General features: G+C 40.7%; 1 protein-coding gene across 5 annotated transcripts in view; it reads right to left on the bottom strand.

The window, feature by feature from the left end:
- Positions 1-14,824: 14,824 nt before the first annotated feature.
- Positions 14,825-22,977, bottom strand: part of Add3 (adducin 3) — a 114,082-nt gene continuing 105,929 nt past the window's right edge. For 4 of the 5 annotated variants that reach the window (XM_026389120.2, XM_026389119.2, XM_026389121.2 and 1 more), the window contains 6 exons: positions 22,553-22,810; positions 20,904-21,023; positions 20,421-20,507; positions 18,444-18,567; positions 16,973-17,068; positions 14,825-16,360 (listed from right to left, as the gene is read on the bottom strand). In XM_026389120.2, the coding sequence (XP_026244905.1) occupies positions 16,068-16,360; positions 16,973-17,068; positions 18,444-18,567; positions 20,421-20,507; positions 20,904-21,023; positions 22,553-22,810 (978 nt within the window). In that variant the 3' untranslated portion in view covers positions 14,825-16,067. The remainder of the gene's footprint in view (positions 16,361-16,972; positions 17,069-18,443; positions 18,568-20,420; positions 20,508-20,903; positions 21,024-22,552; positions 22,811-22,977) is intronic. The other variant, XM_026389122.2, reaches the window with a different exon arrangement.

Raw genomic sequence — 22,977 nt, 5'->3', positions numbered from 1 at the left:
AACATGTCAATCTGCAGAAACAGCATGTGCAATGGCGCAGGAGGGTGGGAGCTAGTGGCTGCAGGGAGGCAGTTGAGTGGCAGCGTAGAAATAAAGCCAGTAGGCAGATGGGCCAGATCACTGGTGGGCTCCTTGCATGAGAAGGAAGTGGATGCATCTCCCTGATAAGTCATAGGCAATGAGGCTGGAGTGACAGGGCTGCAATTTGCATTTTAATGGGCTCTCTGTCCAGTAAGGTGAGTTTGGATGGAAACAGTGAGACAAGGAGCAGCCAAACCAATGAGGGGTCAAAGAATTCATTGTTTAAATGAATTCAGATGGGAAATGAGGAACTTAGACTAGGGCCTTGTCAATGGGGAGAGAAAGAGAAGCCAAAAGGGAGAGATATTTAGGAGGCAGGCCAATGGGGTTTGGTGGCCACATGGTCTCTTGAATTATGGTCTGACAAGCTCCCTGAGCCCCTGCTGGGGAAGGAGGGCAGGTCCTACCGTATTCCATCCCTGTGACTCTGAGAGGAGGCATCTGATTTCAGGTTACATTTCAGGAAACTGAGGTTCAGAAAGTCATACACAGAGGTCTGCATCCTTTCTTCTCGCTTTCTCTCTGGGAAGAACTTAACAGCACAGTAAAGCCTGGGGTGGATTTGGACAGGGAGGGAGAGCAGGGTCAAGGCGGCTCTCTTCCGAGGTGAGCAATGGTGGCTTGCTGGAACGACAGAGCTCAGGTGGGTGGGGCTGAAGCTGGGGAAGCCTCTCCAAGGGTGGAAGGGAGAGAATTTGTCCAACAGGAGGTGGTGTGCCTCCTATCCTCTCTCTTGCTCAGGGAACTAAGCATAAGAAGTCTTGAAAACAGGAGTGGGCTGGCCTAGTGGCCGTGTTAGGGGAGAGGGCAGCATATAGACCCAGGCCTATAGCAGGCAGCTCCCGGTCCCTTTCCCATTCAGAAGCCCTCCCTGTGCAGGGAGCCTGAATGCTTTGAGTGTAGGGCCAGGCTGGGGGTTCACAGGCAGGAAACTGAGACCAAACTCCCCCCAGCAACCTCGGGCACTTCCTGAGCTCTGCCAACAGCAGGGTTGTAGAGACTTCAGCCTTCGTGGGAAAAATTACCATTCTGTCTGCGTGGAGCTGTCCCAGGGCCCCCTCACAGGGCAGGTGAGCTGAGGGTCAGTGTGGAGACAGTACAAGAGTCTCCCCCTCCCATGTTGGGAGTTTGGGACTTCTCTCCTGGTGCCTGGGGGCGGGGCACTGGGAGTGGAATCCCAAGCTGCCAGGCTTCACACAGAAGGGAGAACCCCATCTTCCACTTCCCCCAGACCACACCTCCCACGGCCCTTCATGTGCACATTAGCCTTTGTCCACCAGGCCCTGCTCACTTGGCTTAAAGTTAGCGGAGGCCCAGATGGGGACATGGCAGGGAGCCATCTGGTCTTCTCCCAAAACCCTCTGCCCCCACCCCTCCCAAGGCCTCTGCCTGCCTTATCCTGACGACCCCCCTCTTCTCTGCCCCAAACTCTTTATCCCTGTTTGCTATCTGTCAATTAGGCACCTCAATACCCTGCATACAGAAAGCCAGCCAGCCAAGCGTGGCAATCCCTCGCTCCCTCTCCCTCTCGCTCTTTTCCTCTGGGCTGAGGGAGTGGGAAGGAGGAAGAAAGGAGCCTGCAGTCTTCTCTCCAGCTGGAATTGACCATGGCAGTGGTCTCTGCAGTCTCCTGACACTCCTAGGCCACAGTGGGAGCTCCTAGGTGGAGGTCGGGGTAAGGGATGGTGACACGTAGATGCCTTTGAGGGAGGGGGTGGGTGGGGAGGTCAGAGGCATGGGTGTGGCTGTCACGGGATACCTGTTCCCTGGTTGACTCAGGGCCTTGGCTCAGTTAACCTTTCTGGTTGAAGTTCTAGGTGTGGCTCCTCCCTGAGCGAGGGCAAGAGGCTCAGTCTCCTCTCTCTGGCCACTCTGAGGACTCCAGCCACGTACGAGGAGAGAAAGAAAGTGGAAGAGGAAAGACCAAAGAGATGAGGTGGGGTTAGGGACAGTGGGTGGATCCCTGGGAGGGCCTTACACGTCCTTCAGGGACAAGGTCAGGGTGCCTGGAGTGGGCCATCCCCAGTGCCAGGTCCTCGACCCACAGACTCACATTGGTTTCATCCCTGAAGGAATGAGGAATATCCGTTTGTCACAGCTGTGAAAAACCTTGCTCAGAGGAAACATTGGCCCAAGATGGCTCAGCTGGTCTGTGGCAGAGATTCTGGCTCCAAAGGTCACCTGCTTTCTTCTCGGCCACAGTCTCTGCCTCACCACCTCTGTCAGCCCCAGACACAGCCCAGAGCTTCTCACCAGGCCAGGCTCTGCCTTCTTGCGGGACACACAGCCCATTTTCAGCCACCTGATCTGTTCTGGGAAAGCCTATCTCACTGCAGGGATCCTGTAGCTGCCCTAACAGCTTCCCAGGCAAGAGAACCAAGCCTCTGTCCTCAGGGAGGAAGATGGAGCAGGGCAGAGGCACAGGAGAGCCAACAACTGGGGGTCATGAGCCCAGAAGGTGACTTTTCTCAGAGACACAGTGACTCAGAGGGCTCAGAGGCAGAGAGCATCCTTGGGATCTTGACCGCACTCACTAATCTCAGCTTGGGCAAGTTATTTAGCTTGCATGTGCCCAGATTCCCTAGTCAGAGACAGGGCAGGTCGACTCAGTGCCCACCTCCCAGAGGGCAGTGGGCCAGGCAGCCTGCCCCACACTGCCTTAGACCTGGCAGATGCTCCAGGGGAGATTATCATTCCTGTACTTTCTACCATGAGGTGGACCTCTCCAGGGCCCACAGGTCACACTGTGGGGGCTCAGAACACCACAGCTGACAGTTGGGGCAGTCGGCCATGTGGCAGGTCTTTTCACCAGCACTTAACATGACTGGCACCGGCTCACTCTGCCCTCCAGGCAGGATGTGGACTCACCCTGCTTCATTCCTGTCAAGCTCCTAGGTGCTTCCGAGTGTGTGTGGGTCAACCCCAGCTACCAGGAAATGGGAAGTTCAACTCTAATTGCTGGCCTGAAAGCCAATACAAAGATCTGAGGGGAAGGCAGACAGCCAGCAGTCAGTTTGGGGGCTGAGTTCCTCAGTCCCCCTCCACTTCAGAGAGCACGCTGTGATTACCCCTAGAAAGCCCCTGACCCCCACTCGTCACTCTTCAACCTGGCTCACAAAGCCCTGGTCCTTCTACATGAAGCTTGTGCCCTTGCCTGCTGATGACCTCCCAATATTTGTTACTCCTCTACTCCGAGAGGAGGCTAAGCAGAGAGAGAAGGGTGGAGGACCAAGTGAGGTGGGGTGGGAGCAGCAATAGGCTTCAAACACGCAAACCACACCCAGAAAAAGTATCTGGCTTGCTAACCAGACCTTCCTTCATCTTTGGCAACCATAGGATGCCAGAAGCCTCCATGTCTTCCCCAAATGTCTTGTCACAGTACTCTTCAGCCACAGATGGCGTCCTCCCTGAGAGGATCTCCAGGAACTGATCACCTGCTTCGCTTTTATCAGGAGTGTTTTTACTGCCCTCAGAGACAGGGGCCCTGGTTAATAGCTCACTTGACCTTCTTACGCCAGCTCTGAATCCAACAACGCTTTTGGGTCCTCAAACATCTAAGGAAAATTCTCTGTTAGGAAATATGCTCTGGAGCTGAGATTACCAATGAAACAGAATTCCAGTGATTCTCAAGATATGAGCACTCAACATAAAGGACAGTGTCTACCCAAGAATTCTTCAAAAGTTTGTTTCCCAAGAGGGATGAACTGGTTGATGCTGGGAAAAGAAGTAGAGGGTAGGAGAGGTGGGAATCTACACACTTGCTTCCTAGCTGCTGCCACCTCCAAGATCTGGCCCTGCCCTGGGTCAGGTTCCAACTCCTAGTGGGGAAAAGGGAGCCAGCTACCTTCAGGGGAAGGTGTCCAAATGACAATCGACAGGGGAGAGCAGTGTGGGGAGAAATCTATATTTGGAAGAGGACCGAGCGGGGAGGGTGGTTCCCTGGCCTTATCAGGTGCCCGCAGTCCAGCATGGCACCAGGGCAGATGGGCTGTCCTGGCTCCACCCTGCTGGACTTGGCTCAGTCCCCATACAAGGAAGGGCCTTGCCCTCACACACCCCTGTGCTCGGTGTCACTCTGCTCTATTGACCCCACTGGCCTACACGCCATTCCAGCTGTACTGGGAAGAGGAGCTGGCAGGCTTTCAAGGCTGGGGTGACACAGGCATGGCAAAGCCTGGATGGCCAAAGACACAGGAGGAGCAGCTGAGGGAGAGTTAACACCTGTTTGATCCCAGTGTGTTCAGAAACTAATAACAGCCCTGTCAGAATGCATTCAACCTGGAGTGTTAATCACATTTCTCCCTGGTGGCAAAATGGCCATGGCTTAGATACGTCAAAGTAGCAAATACTTGGAAGTGCTTTCCATCTTCCCCTGGGGGAGGGGGAGGGCACAGCTGTGACCTCAGGCTGACATTGCTTGATTTACTCCTCTGATATTACAAGCCATGTCACCTTGGGCAAGCCATCTCTCCTCTTACGGTTTCACTTTCTTCGACTATAAAGCAGAGAACAAGTTTTTATGAAGTCGGATCAAGTACAGAGTGTAGGACAGAGGGGCTCACTACCTGTGTCCTCCTATAGCCCACCTTCCCTTGTCTACCTTCCCATTTGACTAATTTGATATCAATTGACTAATTCTGGTTATCATACTCTGTGGTTTTCTTTGGACGCTCCTCTCTTCAGAGGTGGAACTTAAGGTCCCTCCCTTTGCAGGTTGGACTGTGACTTTTATTTGCTTTTTTTTCCTCCCTGAGACAGGGTCTTGCTATGTTGCCCAGGCCGGGTTCAAATGATCCTCCAGCCTTAGCCTCCTGAGTAGCTGAGACTATGGGTGTGCCCCACCACGCCTGTTTCAATGACTCACTTCTAGTGACTACAACATGGAGGAAGAGAAGGTGTGTGACTTCGGAGGCATGGTTCTACTGATATTGTGGTTTCCACTTTGTTCTCTCTTGGATTGTCTGCTCTGGTGTCACCACACTATCATGGGGACACTCAAGCAGCCTATGGAGAAGCCCATGTGGGGTATGCTTAAGGTCCCGCCACCAACAGCCAGTCTGGTTTGCCAGCCATTGTGGAAGATGAGCCGCCAGGGTGGTCAAGCTTTCAGATGACTGCAGCCTCTGGAGAGAGTCTAAGTAAGATTCCCGAATTTCTGACCCCAAGAAACTGTGAAATATAACAAATGCACAGTCTAAAGCATCCACATTGAAGTGATTGTGACATCACAATAGATAATACAAACCCCAGTGTCTTCCAAAAAGATCTTGAAATTGCACAGAGGTAGAGGCATAACTATAACAAAGTAGAAGACTATTAAAGATCTGAAAGATGATTGTGGAGTAAGAAGTAGGGTGGGTTGAGGGAGGAGTCCAACTGCATCAGAAAACCTGGTTGAAGACAAAAGATAACCCTAAGCTCCCTCGAAGTCAGGGCAAAGATGGAAACTTGATGGTTTGTATAACACCTATATTTTTGGTATATGCGGGGGTCTGAATGAGACAGCCATTTGACATGTGGGCCTTTAGATAAATAAAATCGTACAGAATGGTGGGTGGTGTCTTGCAAGGGCTATACCTTCTGTAAGTCATACTGAGTACATTTGAACAGCACCTGTAGGTTCACTTATAATAATACACTTTCTGACAGTTTTTAGAAGCTCTCGACTTCATAAAAATATCAAGAGTGCACTGTATCTTAAAATTTTAATTTTTAACATAGGCACTAGATAGGAAATAAAGTATATTTACAGTGAAGAGTCTTCATCCTACCTCTTCCCCACAGGCCAGGTCCCTTTCTCATGGCCAGCCCTGTATGGTTTCTGCTTTAAACTTCCAGGGATATTTCATACGCATACAAGCAAATCATATAAATTGTCTCCCTCTTTTATAAAATGGCATTATTCTCACTGTACTTTTTATATTCAACATCCATATGATTTAAAATAACATCGTCCCTTATAATTTTGATTTTTTGGTTTTGATATTTTATTGTTGAACATATGGCAACACAAAAACAATCAAGGAAATAAAAAACATTTGCAATCCCACCACTAAGAAGTCATCATTGTTTAGATGTTTTTTCTTCTTTGCCTTCTAAGTATGAATGTGTATAATATTATTAATTTTTAAAGTAAAGTTAGCATCAAACTGTAAGATAAATTTAACCTTGGGTTGTTTTTCCCATTGACTTTTACATACTCCACCCCACCAATATATTGAGTATATGCACATTTTTCTTAAGAAGTATATTTTCTTAATGTCCAGCCCAACCCAGGACTGATATAAAACTGCCTTTTCTGCTTCTTCTCCAGACTGCCATAAGAACAGCTCAGACTGACCTCTATCATCAGAGCATCCCCAAGATGTAAAGCTGAAACTGTGAAGCATTATATTTAAGCTTGTTCATTAAAGACTTTCTTAGATTCCCAAAATGAATCAGTTGGGGGCCACGCAGCCCCCAGATGACCAACCTCTGTGTCCCTTCCAGGGACGAAGAGCCAGGAAATTAGTCCAAAAGGCCCAAAGGTGGTTGTTTCCTCTGAAAGCATCTTGAACTACGGTGATCTGGATTCCGCAGGAAGCTGCCTTGGTCTAAGCACTCCCTGCCTTGAAGTTGCTGCTCTGGAGCACCCTTATCTGGGAGGAATCATGTAACAATCCAGCACCTTCCCAGGACACAAATCATAACTCCCAACATGATAAAGGGCAAATTTCAGTTATTTGTTCACTACTCATCTTCTGACCTTTGTTTTCAAAGACTGGAAACCTGGTGAGAGTTATGCAAAGACTTCTAGAAGGAATAGGAATGCCAAATAGGTAAGAGTGAGAGGAATAAGCCAGTCATAGTTTTCTCCTAGCATAACAAGGAAACCAAAAAAGGTGAGAGTACCAACACTGAGGGCTCCATGCTACATTTTGTGTATATTATCATCTCGCTTCATTTTTTTTTTAGTTATAGTTGGGCACAATACTTTTATTTTGTTTATTTTTACGTGATGCTGAGGATCGAACCCAGCTCCTCGCACATGCTAAGCAAGGGCTCTACCGCTGAGCCACAACCCCAGCCCCATCTTGCTTGATTCTTATAACTGCACTAAGAGGCTAGTATGTATGTTTTATAGAAAAGTGAAGAGCAAGGAATCAAACTCAAGTCTCTGACTCCAGAGCAGAAGCTCTTAACTGATTATTTATTATTGGGGGGGGGGGAGCTACACCAATTTTAAGTGTGAAAGTTTCAGGGTACTATTAGCTTAGTAAGATACTAAGCAACATATCATGTGCCATCGCTAGAGTATCCTATCATCTAATTGACTAAGTGGGGAAGAAAACGTGAACCCAGTATAATGTAATAGTTTACTTAACTGATTTCTGCTGTTCCCAGAGATCCAGTAGGTAGCCTTGAGAATCAAGGCCAGTAGAAACTTCAAGATTGATTGCTTAGGTTAAAACCCCAGCTTTGTCACTTAACTAGTTGTGTGACCTTGGGTAACTTCTCTAAACTAGTTTTCTTATCTGAAAAATGGAAGAAAATAGTAGATACTATTTTAGGTTGGTCCTATTAAATTAATGCATTCACTTAAAGTACATGGTGCTCAATAAATTCTAGCTATTACATTTTACCTATGGAGTAATAATGTGTCAATAACCTCAATCAATGTCAGCAACCTTCAGTTAATAACCACACTGCTGACTTAGATTCCCAATATGAATCAGTTGGGGCCACGATGCAGTAACCACATCACTGTTCATTTTATTAGTGGACCTGTAAAAGGGTTTGCTGAGAAAAGACCAGTGCCCAGTCTTCTATCCTTCACACACCCCGAAGTTGCTCTTGGCTATGTAAACTACATTGTATACTTGATTCATCTGAATTAGTGAATGCCTGTGGGGTTGCCCAGGCAAGTTGCCTTGGAGCAAACTCCCTCACCAAAAGTCACTTTCCCCAAGACAGGTTGGGGACCCTTCTCTGACATTGCTGCAAATTCTCATACCTGACTTTGCTACCAGTGGTCAAGAAGGCTGCATTCAGTGAATAACTTGCCTAATAGCAAGGAACAGGCTTGGAGTTTGACTCCTGGATCTACCATTTTACTAGGTGGCAAAAATGAAACTCTCTCCAAGCCTGTTTCCCATCAGTGGAGATAACCCTACGATGCAGGGTCGAGGCTTAAATGAGACAGACATATACTTTAAGGCCTTGATAAATCGTAGCTACTGTGGCCTGGCTCCAAGTAGGATTTCCACACCAAGCCCACTACCTGACTTGCACACCATTTAAGACATAGAACATCTTTTTGCTATGTACCATTAACATGTCACGAATGTGAACAGATGTGCCCATCATGAGCAACAGAAATGCTGATTCTGTTTTTGACCAAGCATGGTGGAGGACAAAGAATGAACCAAGTACAGTCCCTCCATTTCCAGAAGTCTGTCTTGCGGGGGAGATGGATACATAATCAATAAGGAGATAGACTGAGATAAGATATGATCCTGAAGTGCTATTGGAGTTTGGTAAAGGAATAAGTCATTTTATTGAAATGAAACAACCTCCTACCAGTGGGGCCAGGAGAAGAAGGGTACCTGGCGAGCTGGGAAGCACCTGGGAGGATGCCAGTCTCTGCCAGACCCTCAGGTTAGGTGTAAAAGAGGCCCTACTCCTTTTTGAGTGCCCCAGATGATGACCCACACAGGTAAGGTCCCAAGAAAGCCATTCTTCCTAGTTGCAAGCTGGAGGAGTGACTGAGAGCTCATGATTGGGCAAATGTGGTAAGACACAGAGCAACCTCTGACTCAGTGGCCAAGGCTATTACCACCACCAGAGTTATGAGGGACAAGCCACATGGAATCCAAGCCATTTTTCTAGTATAGGCACATTTATTCCAGAAAAGGGAGGAAACCGGACCACGCACTTTGATTCTCTCCTGTCCAATCGGTGCTCTTGAGGAACATCTTACGTTGCTTCCAATAGGGCAGGTGAAGCCATCCTTAGAGCTAATGTTTTCTGTGGGAAACTGCCTTCAGATAGGGAAAATTAGTTTGTAACACAGAGTCATCGTCACTGTAGAGCTTTGGTAGCACTTTGCCCTTGCTCATAGTCTTTGCTAGAGCTCCTACGAGGTTCTGATGCAAAATAGCAACCCCCCCCCCCCCCAAATCCGCCGCAGCTTTCTTACATGGCTGGGTCTCATCACCCTGACTGCTTCTATTATGAAAGCCAGGTCAGGCCCTTCCTGTTTTTGCAGAGCTTCTTTTACCCAACAGCTGCAGCCCTATGACCTGCTCACCTGGCTGCGGTCTCCAGGACCTGGCTGAGGCTGGACAAACTGAGGTAGCTCTGGCCTCTGCCAAGCCTGCCACCAGACCAGTCAGGGGCTTGTCTTGGCTCTGAGCACGGCTTAGTTCCTGGAATTCTCAGCAGGATCTTGTACCTCAGTTCTGATAATAGAATCCCCACCCATCTGTCAACTTTTCTTACATCTGAATTCCTATCTTGAAGAACTGCTAACTATACTTGTCCCCATAAGCCTGAAGTCCTGCGTTGATCTTGCCATTACCCCACAGGAAGTGGAGGAAGTGCTGCTCTAGAAGCCTGGCCTGTGGCTTCTATGTATCCTTTAGGACTTCTGTCCTGCTTCCCTGATGTATACCACTTTTCCAGACTATGCTTTGGTGGACTGCCATGTCCTCCATGCTTCACCTGCTGGGCTGGACTTGCTACTAGCTTCTTCATTTTGAGTTGTCCTTCTAACACCTGGCTTTGCTCAGTGAGTGGGAAGAATGCCAGAGCTTGCCCCACCCAGTCTGCCCTGCTCTGCAGTTAACTGAGCCATGCTCAGCTTGACTTTGGCAAGTGTGTGTGCATACTCTCTTGCTCAATATTAACCTAAAGGTCAAAATAGAGACCATAACTATATATGAAGTAATTTCACATATAATCCTGAAATATAAAACTGTTTAAAAGATATTTCAAAGAAAGTATCAATTTGTCACACAATATCTTTTAAACTAATTTAAAATGTTTACCACACAGAAAAATCCAGGTGCAATGGGAACCCCTCTCTATCCCCCTGAGGACCTGCAGGTAATACCTGGGATATATTCCTGGGTGTCTTAACCTCAAATGACCTTTCTTTCAGTTGAAACAACTGAAGCCAACATTTCCAAAATAGACACCAGGTAGGAAGTAATATTTAACTTTAACTTGTTAGTCCAGTAAACACCCTTGGAAGAGTTTGCCTGTGCCTGCCAATAAGTCGCTGTATCTACATGTTCTCTCATAAAACCGAAGAGGTCATCTATCCTGAAGTCAAAGTCTATCACACCAGTCACCACTGCAATCTAACCCTCAGAGTCTTACTCAACAGGAAAGGGGCGAGGTATAGAGCGCAACTACTTCCTCCACAGCTCCTATATGCTGAGAATCTTCAGAAATGACTGCTTCCGGAAAAACAATTTGTTGTTTTAGACTCTGTCTGCGAAAGAAAATGCTCCTACTTTAGGTAAGGACAGAACATGGCTGGCAAATTATCAAAAGGGGCTAGAAGCACTATAGCTTCAGGGCCAGACTGGGACTGTCATTATTTTTTTTTTTTCTTTTTAACCCAGAAAAGTCAAGAATCCCTCAGGGATGCTCACAAAGTCCACTCTAACTCTTGCATTTTATAATATATTTCTTCATTTCCATCCTCATCTGTTGGGGTATATTACATTGCTTTGGGAAATCCTTTTCTCTTGAAAATTTCACATCTAAATATCAACCTGAAGGGACATTGTTTGGTCTAAGAAATTCAATTAGCTAACATTCCAAAGTAGTTTTTCTACTGGACTCATGTTTTGAGTTCTTTTCAAGGGGCAGTCTAATAATGAAGAAAAATCTTGCCTAAATGTCTGTTCACTGGATGCTACAGGTTTGTAGTATATATTAATTCCTACTTCATAAATAAATTTAAAAAAAACTCAGAATAATTTCTTAGAATATTCAATGCATATCCAAATTTGATGACTAAAACCAATGCTGATTTTAAGGCATGTAGTTTAGCAGGGAACCAGTATTTTGCCTAGTGATTGTAGTTATAAGGGATTTTCTTGAATTCTAAGCAAAATCAACACTGGCTCTGGAGGATAACAAAACCTAAAGGTAGTCTGTGCAGAAATAAGACCTAGAAACAAAATCAGAACAATCAATAACCTTCACCAAGCTTTGATGTCAAGACTTAGCAAATCAGAAATTATATAGCCTTTTAGTAACTGAACAGGACATACATCCATCACTTTATTTTTCTGCTACACTAGACTTTTTTGCCAGTAAGGTATAAATTATATTTTAAAAAAGTTACTGGTTCTAATAGTAAAAACTCAGCATGTTGATTAATAAGACAATATTAAAGATTCTCATGGAGAATCTTAACTTTAAATTTTAAGTAAATAATTACTTATAAATAATATACAGGCTTGATCTGGCAATGCATTTCTCTTTATTCCCATCATAGATATTCTAGATATTAGTTTTCAGGAAGTTCTGGAAAACTGTCTACCTATTCTTAGGTTCTGATCCAATGGGTCTCTGAGGAAGACTGCTGTATAGTAGAAAAGCACGAGATGCAAACTTTGAAGTCCTTTGCTTGAATCCTGAATTAATTAATAATTAATCCTTGAATTAATTCTTCACAAGTTGAAAAACATAACTTTGCTGTAAGAAACAAATGAAGTAATTTGACATCTATAAACTTCCCTCAACTTCAGAGAGTACCTAGCAATGTATAATCAGATTGAAGTTCTAAATCCAAACTCAAAAAGATATTATGAAGAAAGTTTCCTCAATTAACTAAAATTAAATTTGGACCCAGTATTGCCCCCTAATGGTCATCTCAGAAACCACTTTGAACTATGAGAATTTTTTTTTCCTCTAAAGTTCCTTAAAACTTATTCTTGTTCTGAACTCCACCATGTACACTAGGTGTTTCTCTGAAAAAGACCATCTTAATTATACTCACTTAGCTACAGTCACTTCTGATCTTTTAAAACTCCTATGGCTAAATTATCTTCTCAGGTTTTCAGGCTTTCCTTCAGATGTCTCCCCTGCTGCCAATATTGTTTTTTTAAAAAGGACTTCTTTCCAAGTCTTTGCCACCTTTCAAACAAAGGTTACAGATACCATGTTTTGTAGATGCAGTGGAGAAAAGCTGCTTTTTTATCCTAAGGATGCTGTCACCATAGACATTTCATTTCTTCATTCTAGGGGTGATTCACTGCAGGGGAAAATTCTTCCAAATCAAAAGTCAATGTTTTATCTTGAATCTACTTGTATCAAAACATGAGTTCACCATAGCTTAGTTCAAACTAAGGGAAAACTCTCCTTAAGAAACCACAAAAATGTACACTGGAGCCACAAGGAGACTAGCATACAGATGGCACTGGTGATTTTGGAAGTCTTAATCTATGGGTAAAATACCAACACCTCCTTTTCATCTTCAAACTTTTCAAACTTGGTTTCATCATGTATAAAATGGGGTTAATATCATCTACTTTACTGGGATGGTGGGAAGGGCAAATGAGTTAATATATGAAAAGCACAGCATTATCTATGCTATACAGAAAGCATATGGGGGGGGGGAGGGCACCAGGGGTGGGGAGGGGGGAGACTATCAACTAGGTCCTCAGTCAAAAAGATGACAATTATCAAAGGAAGCTTATATTGCTATACACAGGCATGAAACTTCCAAGGAGGTGCTCCCTCTCAGTTTTTTCTGAGACCACACCTTAAACATTTTCAATGTGTTCTCCATAGTCACTGCAGGTGATACCTGTGTTGGTAAAATGGGACATGATGAGATGGAAAGGTTCAGGACAGTCTAGTGAGGAGAATAAGCAACAAAGGAAATGTCTTCCAAGTTCTGAGTGTTTCACAACGAACATGGTGCCTACAGACCAAGAAAAGGGAAGCTGACTGCAAGGACTGGAAGCATAGAGGATTATTAGGTCTATTACACCCTCTAGTGGCCACAAAGAAGACTGTTCTTAAACTCCCAGTTTGGCCAAGATTGCAACTTGGATATAAGCACACAGCTTCTAAAACCAAACCAGTTTGCCTTAATGTGTTTCTGCTTATGTTAAAAAAGGGGCAAATGTTAAAATAAACCAGTGTGGCCACAATTTTACCCATTCAGTTCTCTTTATTTCCTGCTGAATGAAAATACTGATAAAAGAAAGGGCATAGGTGACTGCTTCTCAAATTACATTGATTCTCAAGGGAGAACTGAAGATAATGGTCTTTGTTGCTTTATGGAAGGCAATTCTGAAATGAGCATCTTTCTAAAACAGCAATTTTTCACCACAGGGTTATTTACAAGCCAAGGTAATAATATGCCCAAGACTATGACTATTCTTCTTTGCCCAAGCCCTTCATTTTTATAATAGTAATTATAGTTAAAAACTTCGATTAACCAGAACCCTCAATTAACATAATTTCCCCCCTTGCACTCTATTTATAGGACAGGGTAGGAAACAAAATCACATGAAATTATTCACGTAAGGGATTTTAGTTTAAAAATCTAGGGTGGGTTATTTTACATTAAGTAGAAAAAGAACCCAAAAATCACATTAACACCACGATTGTCAACATAGAAAATACACATATAACTGGATGAGAGGTGAAAGGTAATGAAGAGTATTTTCAATGTAAATATAGTAGAATGGTAAATTACTTTCTAGTCTTCCTGCTATTTTTAAAAATATTATTTATATAATAAATTCAAAGTCAAAGACAGGTAATGTATACACTGAATTCCTATCTTACAACATCTTCTATTCTACATTGATGAATATGAATAGTAGAATTGAGATTATCAGAATCCTAAGGCCACCATGCCTATCAAAAAATAGGAAAAAAAATAGGTTTCTGAGGGAATATTTCTGTCTAAATGAGCTGAAATGAGGAAGGTCTCATATATCTATGTTTTATAAATTTTCAACTAATTTGAAAATACAATTACCAACAGACCACAAAATGCAGCTAAGTAAGCAATCCCGAATGGAAACCCTGTGATACCAAATCCATATATTTAAAATACTGTTTATTTGTGATTTAACATTAATTAGCATAACATCTAAGAGAAATATCAGATAACATTTATACATTTTTCCACAGGACACAGGTTCATTGGCTCATTCATATGCCAAAGCAAGTAAATAGAGGCATTAGCAAAAGGTGCAATAGTTTACTGTGGCATTTAAAAAATATTTATGCACATTGCATTCATTTAGATATATATATTTTTAAAAAGTTATGGAAAAGCATAGTTCACAGGTTACTGTTTCTACATATGTTGTAATACAACAAATGATGTAGAACATAAAACAATCCTCAAATACACAGTTAAGCAACTGAAAGTTTCCACTAAGAGATTAGAACACTGATTCCAGTAGTTAGTGAGATCTAGAATGACATTTCCAGGTTTTCTTTCAATTCTGCTTCACACTCACACAGAACCAGCCCAGAACACACTGTAGTCAATGTGATTTTGAACATGCCAGCTTACCTTCCAGAACACTTTGGATTACTTTTACCCACTGACTGTTTTGGATCATTGATTTTACAGATTTGTGACATCACTTGGAAAAAGGGGGGAAAACTATATTAAGTCTAGGTTTAAATTTGTATTTACATTAGAAAGAAAGTTAAATGAAAAGATAAAAAAGGTTTGTAAAAATCAAAAAGTGGTAGTTTTTTCAGTGGTGAGATTGGACTTAACTGATTTCTTCTACTGCTGCTCTCTAAAGGTACACACGTTAGAAGGATTTGACCTTTTTAAAACTCAAATATCAACCAACACATTGATTTTGGCAGAGAAGGAGGATTTTAGAAATTTGGGACCTATTTCCAATAAATCACTATATATACCATTGTGAATATGAATCATTCTTACACTAGAATTCTTTTTGCATCCCACCTATTGTTCCCTTAATTTTTCACTTTCCCTTTCATTCTTTTCATTTGGTTACTTTACAAGATTTTCTTCATTCGTTAGCAATACTAAGAGAAAAATACATTATAAGGTTCAAATATGAATCTAGATATACCTTTATATGCTCTAATCCCCGTTTGATACCAAATCCCTGGATTCTTGAATTATATTTAAGTATACTCAGTACCAAGCAGTCTCAAATAGGCTCTACTGTTAAATGATTGGCTAATATGCATATAACACTTTTATACTGAATGGTATACAAACATCTCAACATACAAAAATCGTTTTTGCCAGAGTTAAACTAAATAACCCATGTTATGTGTATAAAATCCCCTTTTTTGAAAAATAAGGGGCTTTCTAAACTAATAAAAAAGGAAGTTTTCAAAAATTATAGTTTATTAAAATGACTTTTTTTGGCAAACAAAGTTATTTCAGGTGAGGAAATTTTATACTATGAATAAAATTTCAAATGAATCTTTTCTTTAAAACTTTTTAAAAAATTATGTGCCAGTGTATACTAATGCTATAGATTCTTGTCTTAGAAGCTTTTAAAGTATTCTGTTAATGCCCATTGAAATAATGGGGACCCAAAAGATATAGTCAATAATCATGGTAAAAAATTATAATCTGATTACCAAGTGAAGCAGGTGTTGAGAAATAAAAATTCTCACTTGTTCATTGGCAATTTCTTTCCAACAGATATTACACAGAAGGTCTGAAATAAATCAGACAGATATCTGTTTGCGGTGAATTAAAATACTTCTTCAAGAGGGCAGAGCTAATTAAAACTATCAACTTTTAAAAAATTCAGTCATTTTTGGACATATAAGAGATGAATTTGAAAGTTTTTTCATAATGTTTTTCTTTTAGTAAAACCTCTTTCCAGTTCTTAAAGTCCAGTTTGCTCCATACCCCCAAATCTGTTCTACCACTGTATATTAATGATCAACTTAAACATGGTATTTGAATGTGCAATGTCACACTATAGTAATAAAAATTATAAAAAAGATTTTATTTAGGCTTCAACTTTCTCCTTTTTTTTGTTCTTTTTCAGAAAAGAAGGAGTACGGAATTTCTTCTTTTTCTTGGATGGTGATTTTGAAGGAGAGCCATCAGGTGACAGGACTTCTTCAATTTTTTCTGGAGACTTAATGGTAATCTCGATGTTTTCTATGGTGGTGCTTGTAGTTAATCTACTCACTCGCTTAGCAAGCTCATCTTCAACATCATGCATATCATCCTTGCCATTTACTACCATGACAGGCACTTCCATGGAGATGAAGCTCTTGGAAAATAGATCATGGTTTTCTACAAAAGGGGAGGGGTTTTGGGGGGTTATTTTACATAGTTAACATTTCTGTGTTATTTTGCAAAACTGAAAGATTTTAGCTATGTATTAAGAAATTACTTTAATTCTGATGAAGACAGATGATTATTTTAATAAACATGGCTCTATTAGCATGAAGCTAATTTTCTTAAATGATATAAAGGGGTGGAGAACAAAGTTGTTCATCCCAAAAGTAAAAGCTAGATAATTCTGGTTTAATAGATAACTGTTATAGTTTCATTTTAAGTTAGTATAAAGGAGGAAGACAACTTAAATATTTTTATTTAGTTTTGGGGTCATTTGGCAATCAAAACTGAAAAAGATTTCATGCTGTTCATTGGAAGATGCATGACAAGCCAATTATAATTCCACAAATTCTTAAGAATGATGGGTTGCCAAAATTCAGATTAAAGTATCAATGGCTGAACAAAAGTAGCACCTCATTTAGTAAATAATATAAAATTACTGTGATATTTTAGCTAAAATCCATGGTGAATTTACCATGATCAGTTCAATTTCTTACATGAAAACAAATGACAGGGGTAGACTCTCAAGACTACTCAGTGAATGCTATGGGAAATTACATTGAATACCTTCTAATTTTTCAGGGACATTTTGCGGTGACTGAGTTTGAGACTGAATTTGTGAAACAGATGAAGCGTCATCTGAGAGTAATTCCTGCTCAGCATCTGTTGGATGAGAGTTTAGTTAAAAGCCATGCAAACAAAATAAAGAAGCATAAGAGTTCAGGGAGGTTAGTGCATACGTCAAATACCTGCATACACAGAGATGAGAAATTCTTCAACTCTGAGCTGAGTCTGCATGCTAACGGTTATTCCATCTATCCATAATGAGGCACTAAGAGGTGATTAATATATTAAAACTTTCTGCCACTAATAGTAATTTTACATATAGGGTTACAAAGGAAGCATGGCTACTGGCAGCCCAGGCAAATAATGTGTGTGCATTTAGCTTTTGCTAATGTTAGAAAACCAAAATGTACTGAGCAGCCAGATGAAAAGAACAATGAAGCCTCACCAATGCTGCTACATTAATGAGGTAGAATGCTTCACTGATTTTTGAACAATATCCAATTAGTGATTTCTGTCAGAGCAATATTAGTGAGCTAATTCAGGAGGTCATAATGAATGTGGAAGAAACTATTTACAAAGGTAGATATAAAAGGTGATGGTTTTAGAGTACAGTATTTGTTACCTGGCATCTTTAGGCTTTCAAAAAATGAGAAATTAAAGAGGACATTTTACAAAAGACCCCAAATAGCAGTAGCTTCTATCCTTACATCAGCATAAGCAAGTTCAATATACCACTTAGAACATTTAGTGTGAGTACATTATTGAGTTAGGAAGATTTGATTTAATGACAAAGGCACTATAACAATCATGAAAATGGTTCTTCCTTGAATGATCCAGATGTCATTATTAGCTCTTCCTATAGGATATCTAACATGGACAAAAAGTCTTTACCTATTGGCTTCTGTTTTGCTTTGGGTAAAACTATGCTGTGAATGAGTTAAAGCAGAATCTTTTACCCTCTTTTGGGGTCACAAACTTCTTACTCCTCCAGGCTAAACTCCTATATCATACACAATTAAGCATATGCTTTCCAGGTGGCTCACAAGACTATCTGAAGCTTATCCAAGAACCCAAGATTGAGAACCCCTCCTAAACAAAATTAGCTAGACTGTTTTAATGAATAATTCTTACTATAATACTAACAGACTGCCTACTAAGAGTTTCAAAGTCAGAAGGACTGAACTGTGCTAGAGTGAGTGCTCATGCACTTAAGAAAAGTCACATAACTCTACCAATTTATTTTAAATTTTGATTTTGAAATGACCATGCTGGTACCTTCAGATACCCAGGAAGATTTTACAAACCACAAAACCCACATACCTGTGAATATATAATAATTTCAAAACAAAAGTTTTAAAAAAGCCATATACTATGAAATGTTCAAAACTATTTGAACATTTTCATCCAATCTGAGTGGCTCTCCTGTTATCAGTGTGTGGTTATCCTATGCTTAATCCCCAAGTCAACTAACCTTCCAGGCCTTGCTGTTTCCGTTCGATTATCTTCTTATACTCTTCAAGTTCTCCTTCTGTGAGATGACTGAATGGGTTAGGAGGAGCTGGTGGGCCATGATCCTCATCTTCAAATTGCATGGTCTTACAAAGGAAAAAAATCAGACTTGTTGCCGAGAATTTTACTTATATCTTTCTACCTACTTATTTATATATCCTTATATACACAAACACATAAATGTATTTATGATGTATGTGATGTCCCACTCCACAATAATCATAAAAAATGATGAACATACTTTGTTTATAATACTCTTTAATTAGATTAATGCTCTGGACTACTGATTCAATGGACCAAAACTGTCAGCATGTTTCTTTGATAAGCCTGTATAGGTGAATTAATTAATTTTCATGGTGTTGAGGATTGAAACCAGGGCTTTGCTTTGTACATGTTAAATAAGTGCTCTACCACTGAGTTATACTCCTAGACACTACTAATCTTTATTTTTTAAGACAGCCAGGTGTGGTGACACACCTGTAATTCTAGCCGCTCGGGAGGTGGAGGCAGGAGGATCACAGGTTCAACGTCAGCCTCAGCAACTTAGCAGGGCCCTATGCAATTTAGTGAGACCCTGTCTCAAAATAAAAAATAAAAAAATAAAAAAACAGGCTGAGATGTGGCTCAGTGGTAAGTGCAAATCCTTGGTAAAATACATACATTAATAAAACAAAACTAAGACAAGCTCTAATAAGTCTCACATGGCCAAGAAATCAATAATTGCTCCATTTCAAAAACCTTTGTAAAAAAGCCTTAAAAAAATTAAAATGTATGGGACTGAGGATATAGCTCTGTTGGTAGAGTGCTTGCCTCACATGCACAAGGCCCTGGGTTCAATCCCTAGCACCACCAAAAAATAAAAAAATAAAATTGAAAATAAGACTTCTTTAAATTTGCTATAAAAACAAATTTTTAGTAATTTTCTCCTAGAAAGAGATAAATAAGATTTTCAGTGATATCTGGCAGAATGAACTTCTGCATTTATTTCTGGTCCCTCCCCAAACCTCGTCTACATGACAGTAAAGGAACACTGGGGGAAAAGAGAAAATAAAGTGTGAGAAATGTTAATTCAGGTTTGGAAGATGAACAATCGGTAGAAGAATGGGTAGGGTTGAAGTCTCAGTCTTACAAAGAATGGTGCAAATGAGAAGCATGCTTAGGTCTGGTAAGGCTCAGAAACCAGAGACATCAGGTATCACAGAAGATGCAGGTGAGGAAAAGCTGAAAATAGGGGATAATTTAAAAGCCTAAAAATAAGAAGAAAACATTTCAAAGTCCCCTTCCCTATTCACTTCACTGGAGAATGGGGTTTGGGCAAAAAGAGTTTTGTGTGAACTGGTTAAATCCTCATCTTCCATAAGAGGTGTAACTACTTTTTATTTAATTATCTTCTAAGTATTCAGGAGATAAGTGCCCCTGGGCACTTGACAACACAGTCACATTGCCAGTACTTTTTTAGACAGGGTCTCACTAAGTTGCAGAGGCTGGTCTTGGGGTTGGGGTTCTCCTGCCTCAGACTTCTGAGTAGCTAGAATCACAGGTGTGCACTACCACACCCAGCGAGTAACTACTGTTTTTAAGATAAAGTTTCTTTCTCTGAAATGGGAATTACCTTAAAATTTTATGGCTTCCTACAATATAATTAGCAGTGTTTTTTCTCTCTTATGATATACAAAGTAATGCTATTTGAAATTTGATGAAATATACTCAAGGTTTAAAAACTGATAAACTAAGAGAAAGCAGAATAAAGATGCTATTTAGAAACAGGAAGGTAAATGCTAAAAGAACAGAAAGTGCTTGCCCCTGGAATTGTAAGTCTTACGGATTACTTGACTTTTTAACTTGTACTTATATTAACCTTAATAAAAATGTTCCTATTTAAAAAACAAAAAAATTATGTAGCAGATCAAAAACAAAGATCATAGTTCTTCAGACTTACAGAAGGAGGCTTATCCACAACAATTCCAGCCAGCAGCTGAGACTGTGGTCCTGCAGTTTTCAAGTCATACCGGTTTTGTTCTCGAATCTGAATTGAAACAATAACAAGTTCTTGAGGGCAACAGTGCAGATGACCTTTGCCTTCTCTTTTCCTAAAAGCTTATTATTGGAAACTTCTTAGTAAGAGTCTCTTCGATGCCAACCTCTGTGAAGATCCCTTTCACCATCCTAACCCTCACATCATTCTCTGTTACCCTCTTGGCTGGTGATTTCCTATCATTTTATACAGTTAAGAGAACTGCACTTTCCCTTTAATGCCAACACACTCCAAGGCAGAAATATGTTTAATACTTCTTCCTTATGTTCAGCAATGACTAGCACAGGGCTGCAGGTATTCAATATAAGCTACAATTACTGAGTCAAAATTTTTTTTCTGTATTCCTATATTTGTTACTAATTATATTCAATCAGGACCACATCTTACCTTATTTCTCTTTTCTAGTACCTCATTTGGGTTTGTGTTTAGAGGAACGAACTGATTGGGATCTTCAATTTTGATAGGTGTTCCACTACTAACTTTGGAGGAGTCCTCTGCCTTCATCCACTAAAGAATAAAAAATTTCTTACAATGAAGCTTCTAAGTATTAAGAAGATAATTGCAGCTGCTCAATAACTGTTAATAGTCTCATGGGAGGCATATATCACCAATCTTTTGAAGAATTTCACTAAGCAGTATCTTAGTGGTCAATTGATTTATACCACATATCAGTTAGGAAAAAAGCTCACAAAAGCATTCACTTCAGTTTAAAAAAAATAGTGAACAAATGCTGTTACTATTCACATTAATACTCAATTACACTGCTAAATGAACTTTCTCCTCTTGATACCTAAAAACACAATGCAGAAACTATTTCCAGAGTGTGATCTTGTCTTAACTCACACTCAGAGTTCTGTCTCTTGAATTGAATTTCACCAGATGAGGATGGTCAAGAAGTCACTGAAAAGGACTCAAGGAATCTCTTAAGATATAGTTTTCCAGGGCTGGGGATGTGGCTCAAGCGGTAGCGCGCTCGCCTGGCATGCGTGCGGCCCGGGTTCGATCCTCAGCACCACATACCAACAAAGATGTTGTGTCCGCCGAGAACTAAAAAATAAATATTAAAAAAATTCTTTCTCTCTATCTCTCTCTCTCCTCTCTCACTCTCTCTTTAAAAAAAAAAAAAAAGATATAGTTTTCCAGACCTTGCTTCTTATTTTTGGCTAACAGAAAAAGGCAAGCCAGTAATCGGCATTTTATGATGGTGTGATCTTGTAGTACACAGCACAATAGAACCATAGGGTTGGAAGGACCTTAACTAATTCTCATTTATTCCACACCATAACCCATAGAGAAGGCTAATATTTAACAAGAGTAATTATGGCTGACCACCAATCTCTGCCAATAAAGTGAGTTCTGGAGAACTTATGCATTTAATTATGTTCTTTTACTGGAGACAAAAAAATCTTATAGGCCAGGGAAAAAACCCTTTGATGCCTATGTAGGCTTTTCAATATTGAATGTCACTGATTTATATGACAGGATGAACTTAATATTGAACAGCTAGAGAAAATTTGGTGGTAAGTACTCCACCAAAAACCAAATCTGAAACAAAATTCTAAGAAAGAAAATAACCCATTTCTCTAACTACAAGATATTGCCTAATGGTAACAAAGTATAGTAATTCATGCAACTCTGGAATGATTTGGTGTTTATAACTTTTATAGTTCTGATTCGCAGGTATAAGACAAACTACACAGCAGTATCATGTAGTTGGTAAGGCTAGACTTGTGTCAGACGGTTGGCATTCAAGCTCTAACTTTATCATTAAAAAATGATTAGTTAGTCCTTCTTGCCTTGGTTTTCTCATCTGAAAAGTAGGGAGAAAAACAGCATTGAATCATATTAGGAGAAGTAAATGAGATCATTCTTGAATGGCACTTGGAGCAGTACCTTACAATTAATACCTAGTACATGGTAGCAATATTATTTTTAACATTATGTTACACTTTCCTAATAATTTAATAGGACATTCAATTCATGAGTTAATTAGGCAAAATACTTCAAAAGGCAAACTATGTAAAATAGTGGCATACTGTGATTTTGGTCCTGGGACTGGTTTCCCCATTTCGAGACTCCTCAGGCACATTCACTTTCATATAAGTATTTGGTGAGTTCAACCATCTTGTTTTTTCACGCTGCTGTCTCTGTGCCATGTATTTGAGAGGAGAGAGTGGCACTGTATCATCTTCAAAGGAAAAAGCAGTCACAGTTGCTGGGATTTCCACATCACTCTTATGTCTAGGCTTCTCTCGGATGAGAGGATGCCTGTAAGCATAGCCGGTTCTATACCCCTAAAGGAGGGGGAAAAAAACCACATTTGAAGCAATCAAACCTGTATCAACACAGCATTTGCAGTCTATTTCTTTAAACAAAGACTCAAAAAGACTTCTTTGTTACAAAACATAGAAAGGGGAAAACATCTTTCTAAACCCCATATAACCTCCATATAAAACTAGAG

This window comes from Urocitellus parryii, chromosome 5 (genome assembly GCF_045843805.1).
Source record: "Urocitellus parryii isolate mUroPar1 chromosome 5, mUroPar1.hap1, whole genome shotgun sequence".
Classification (NCBI taxonomy): domain Eukaryota; kingdom Metazoa; phylum Chordata; class Mammalia; order Rodentia; family Sciuridae; genus Urocitellus; species Urocitellus parryii.
The sequence above is the reverse complement of the archived record's forward strand: the minus strand, read 5'-3'. Positions and strand labels throughout refer to the sequence as shown.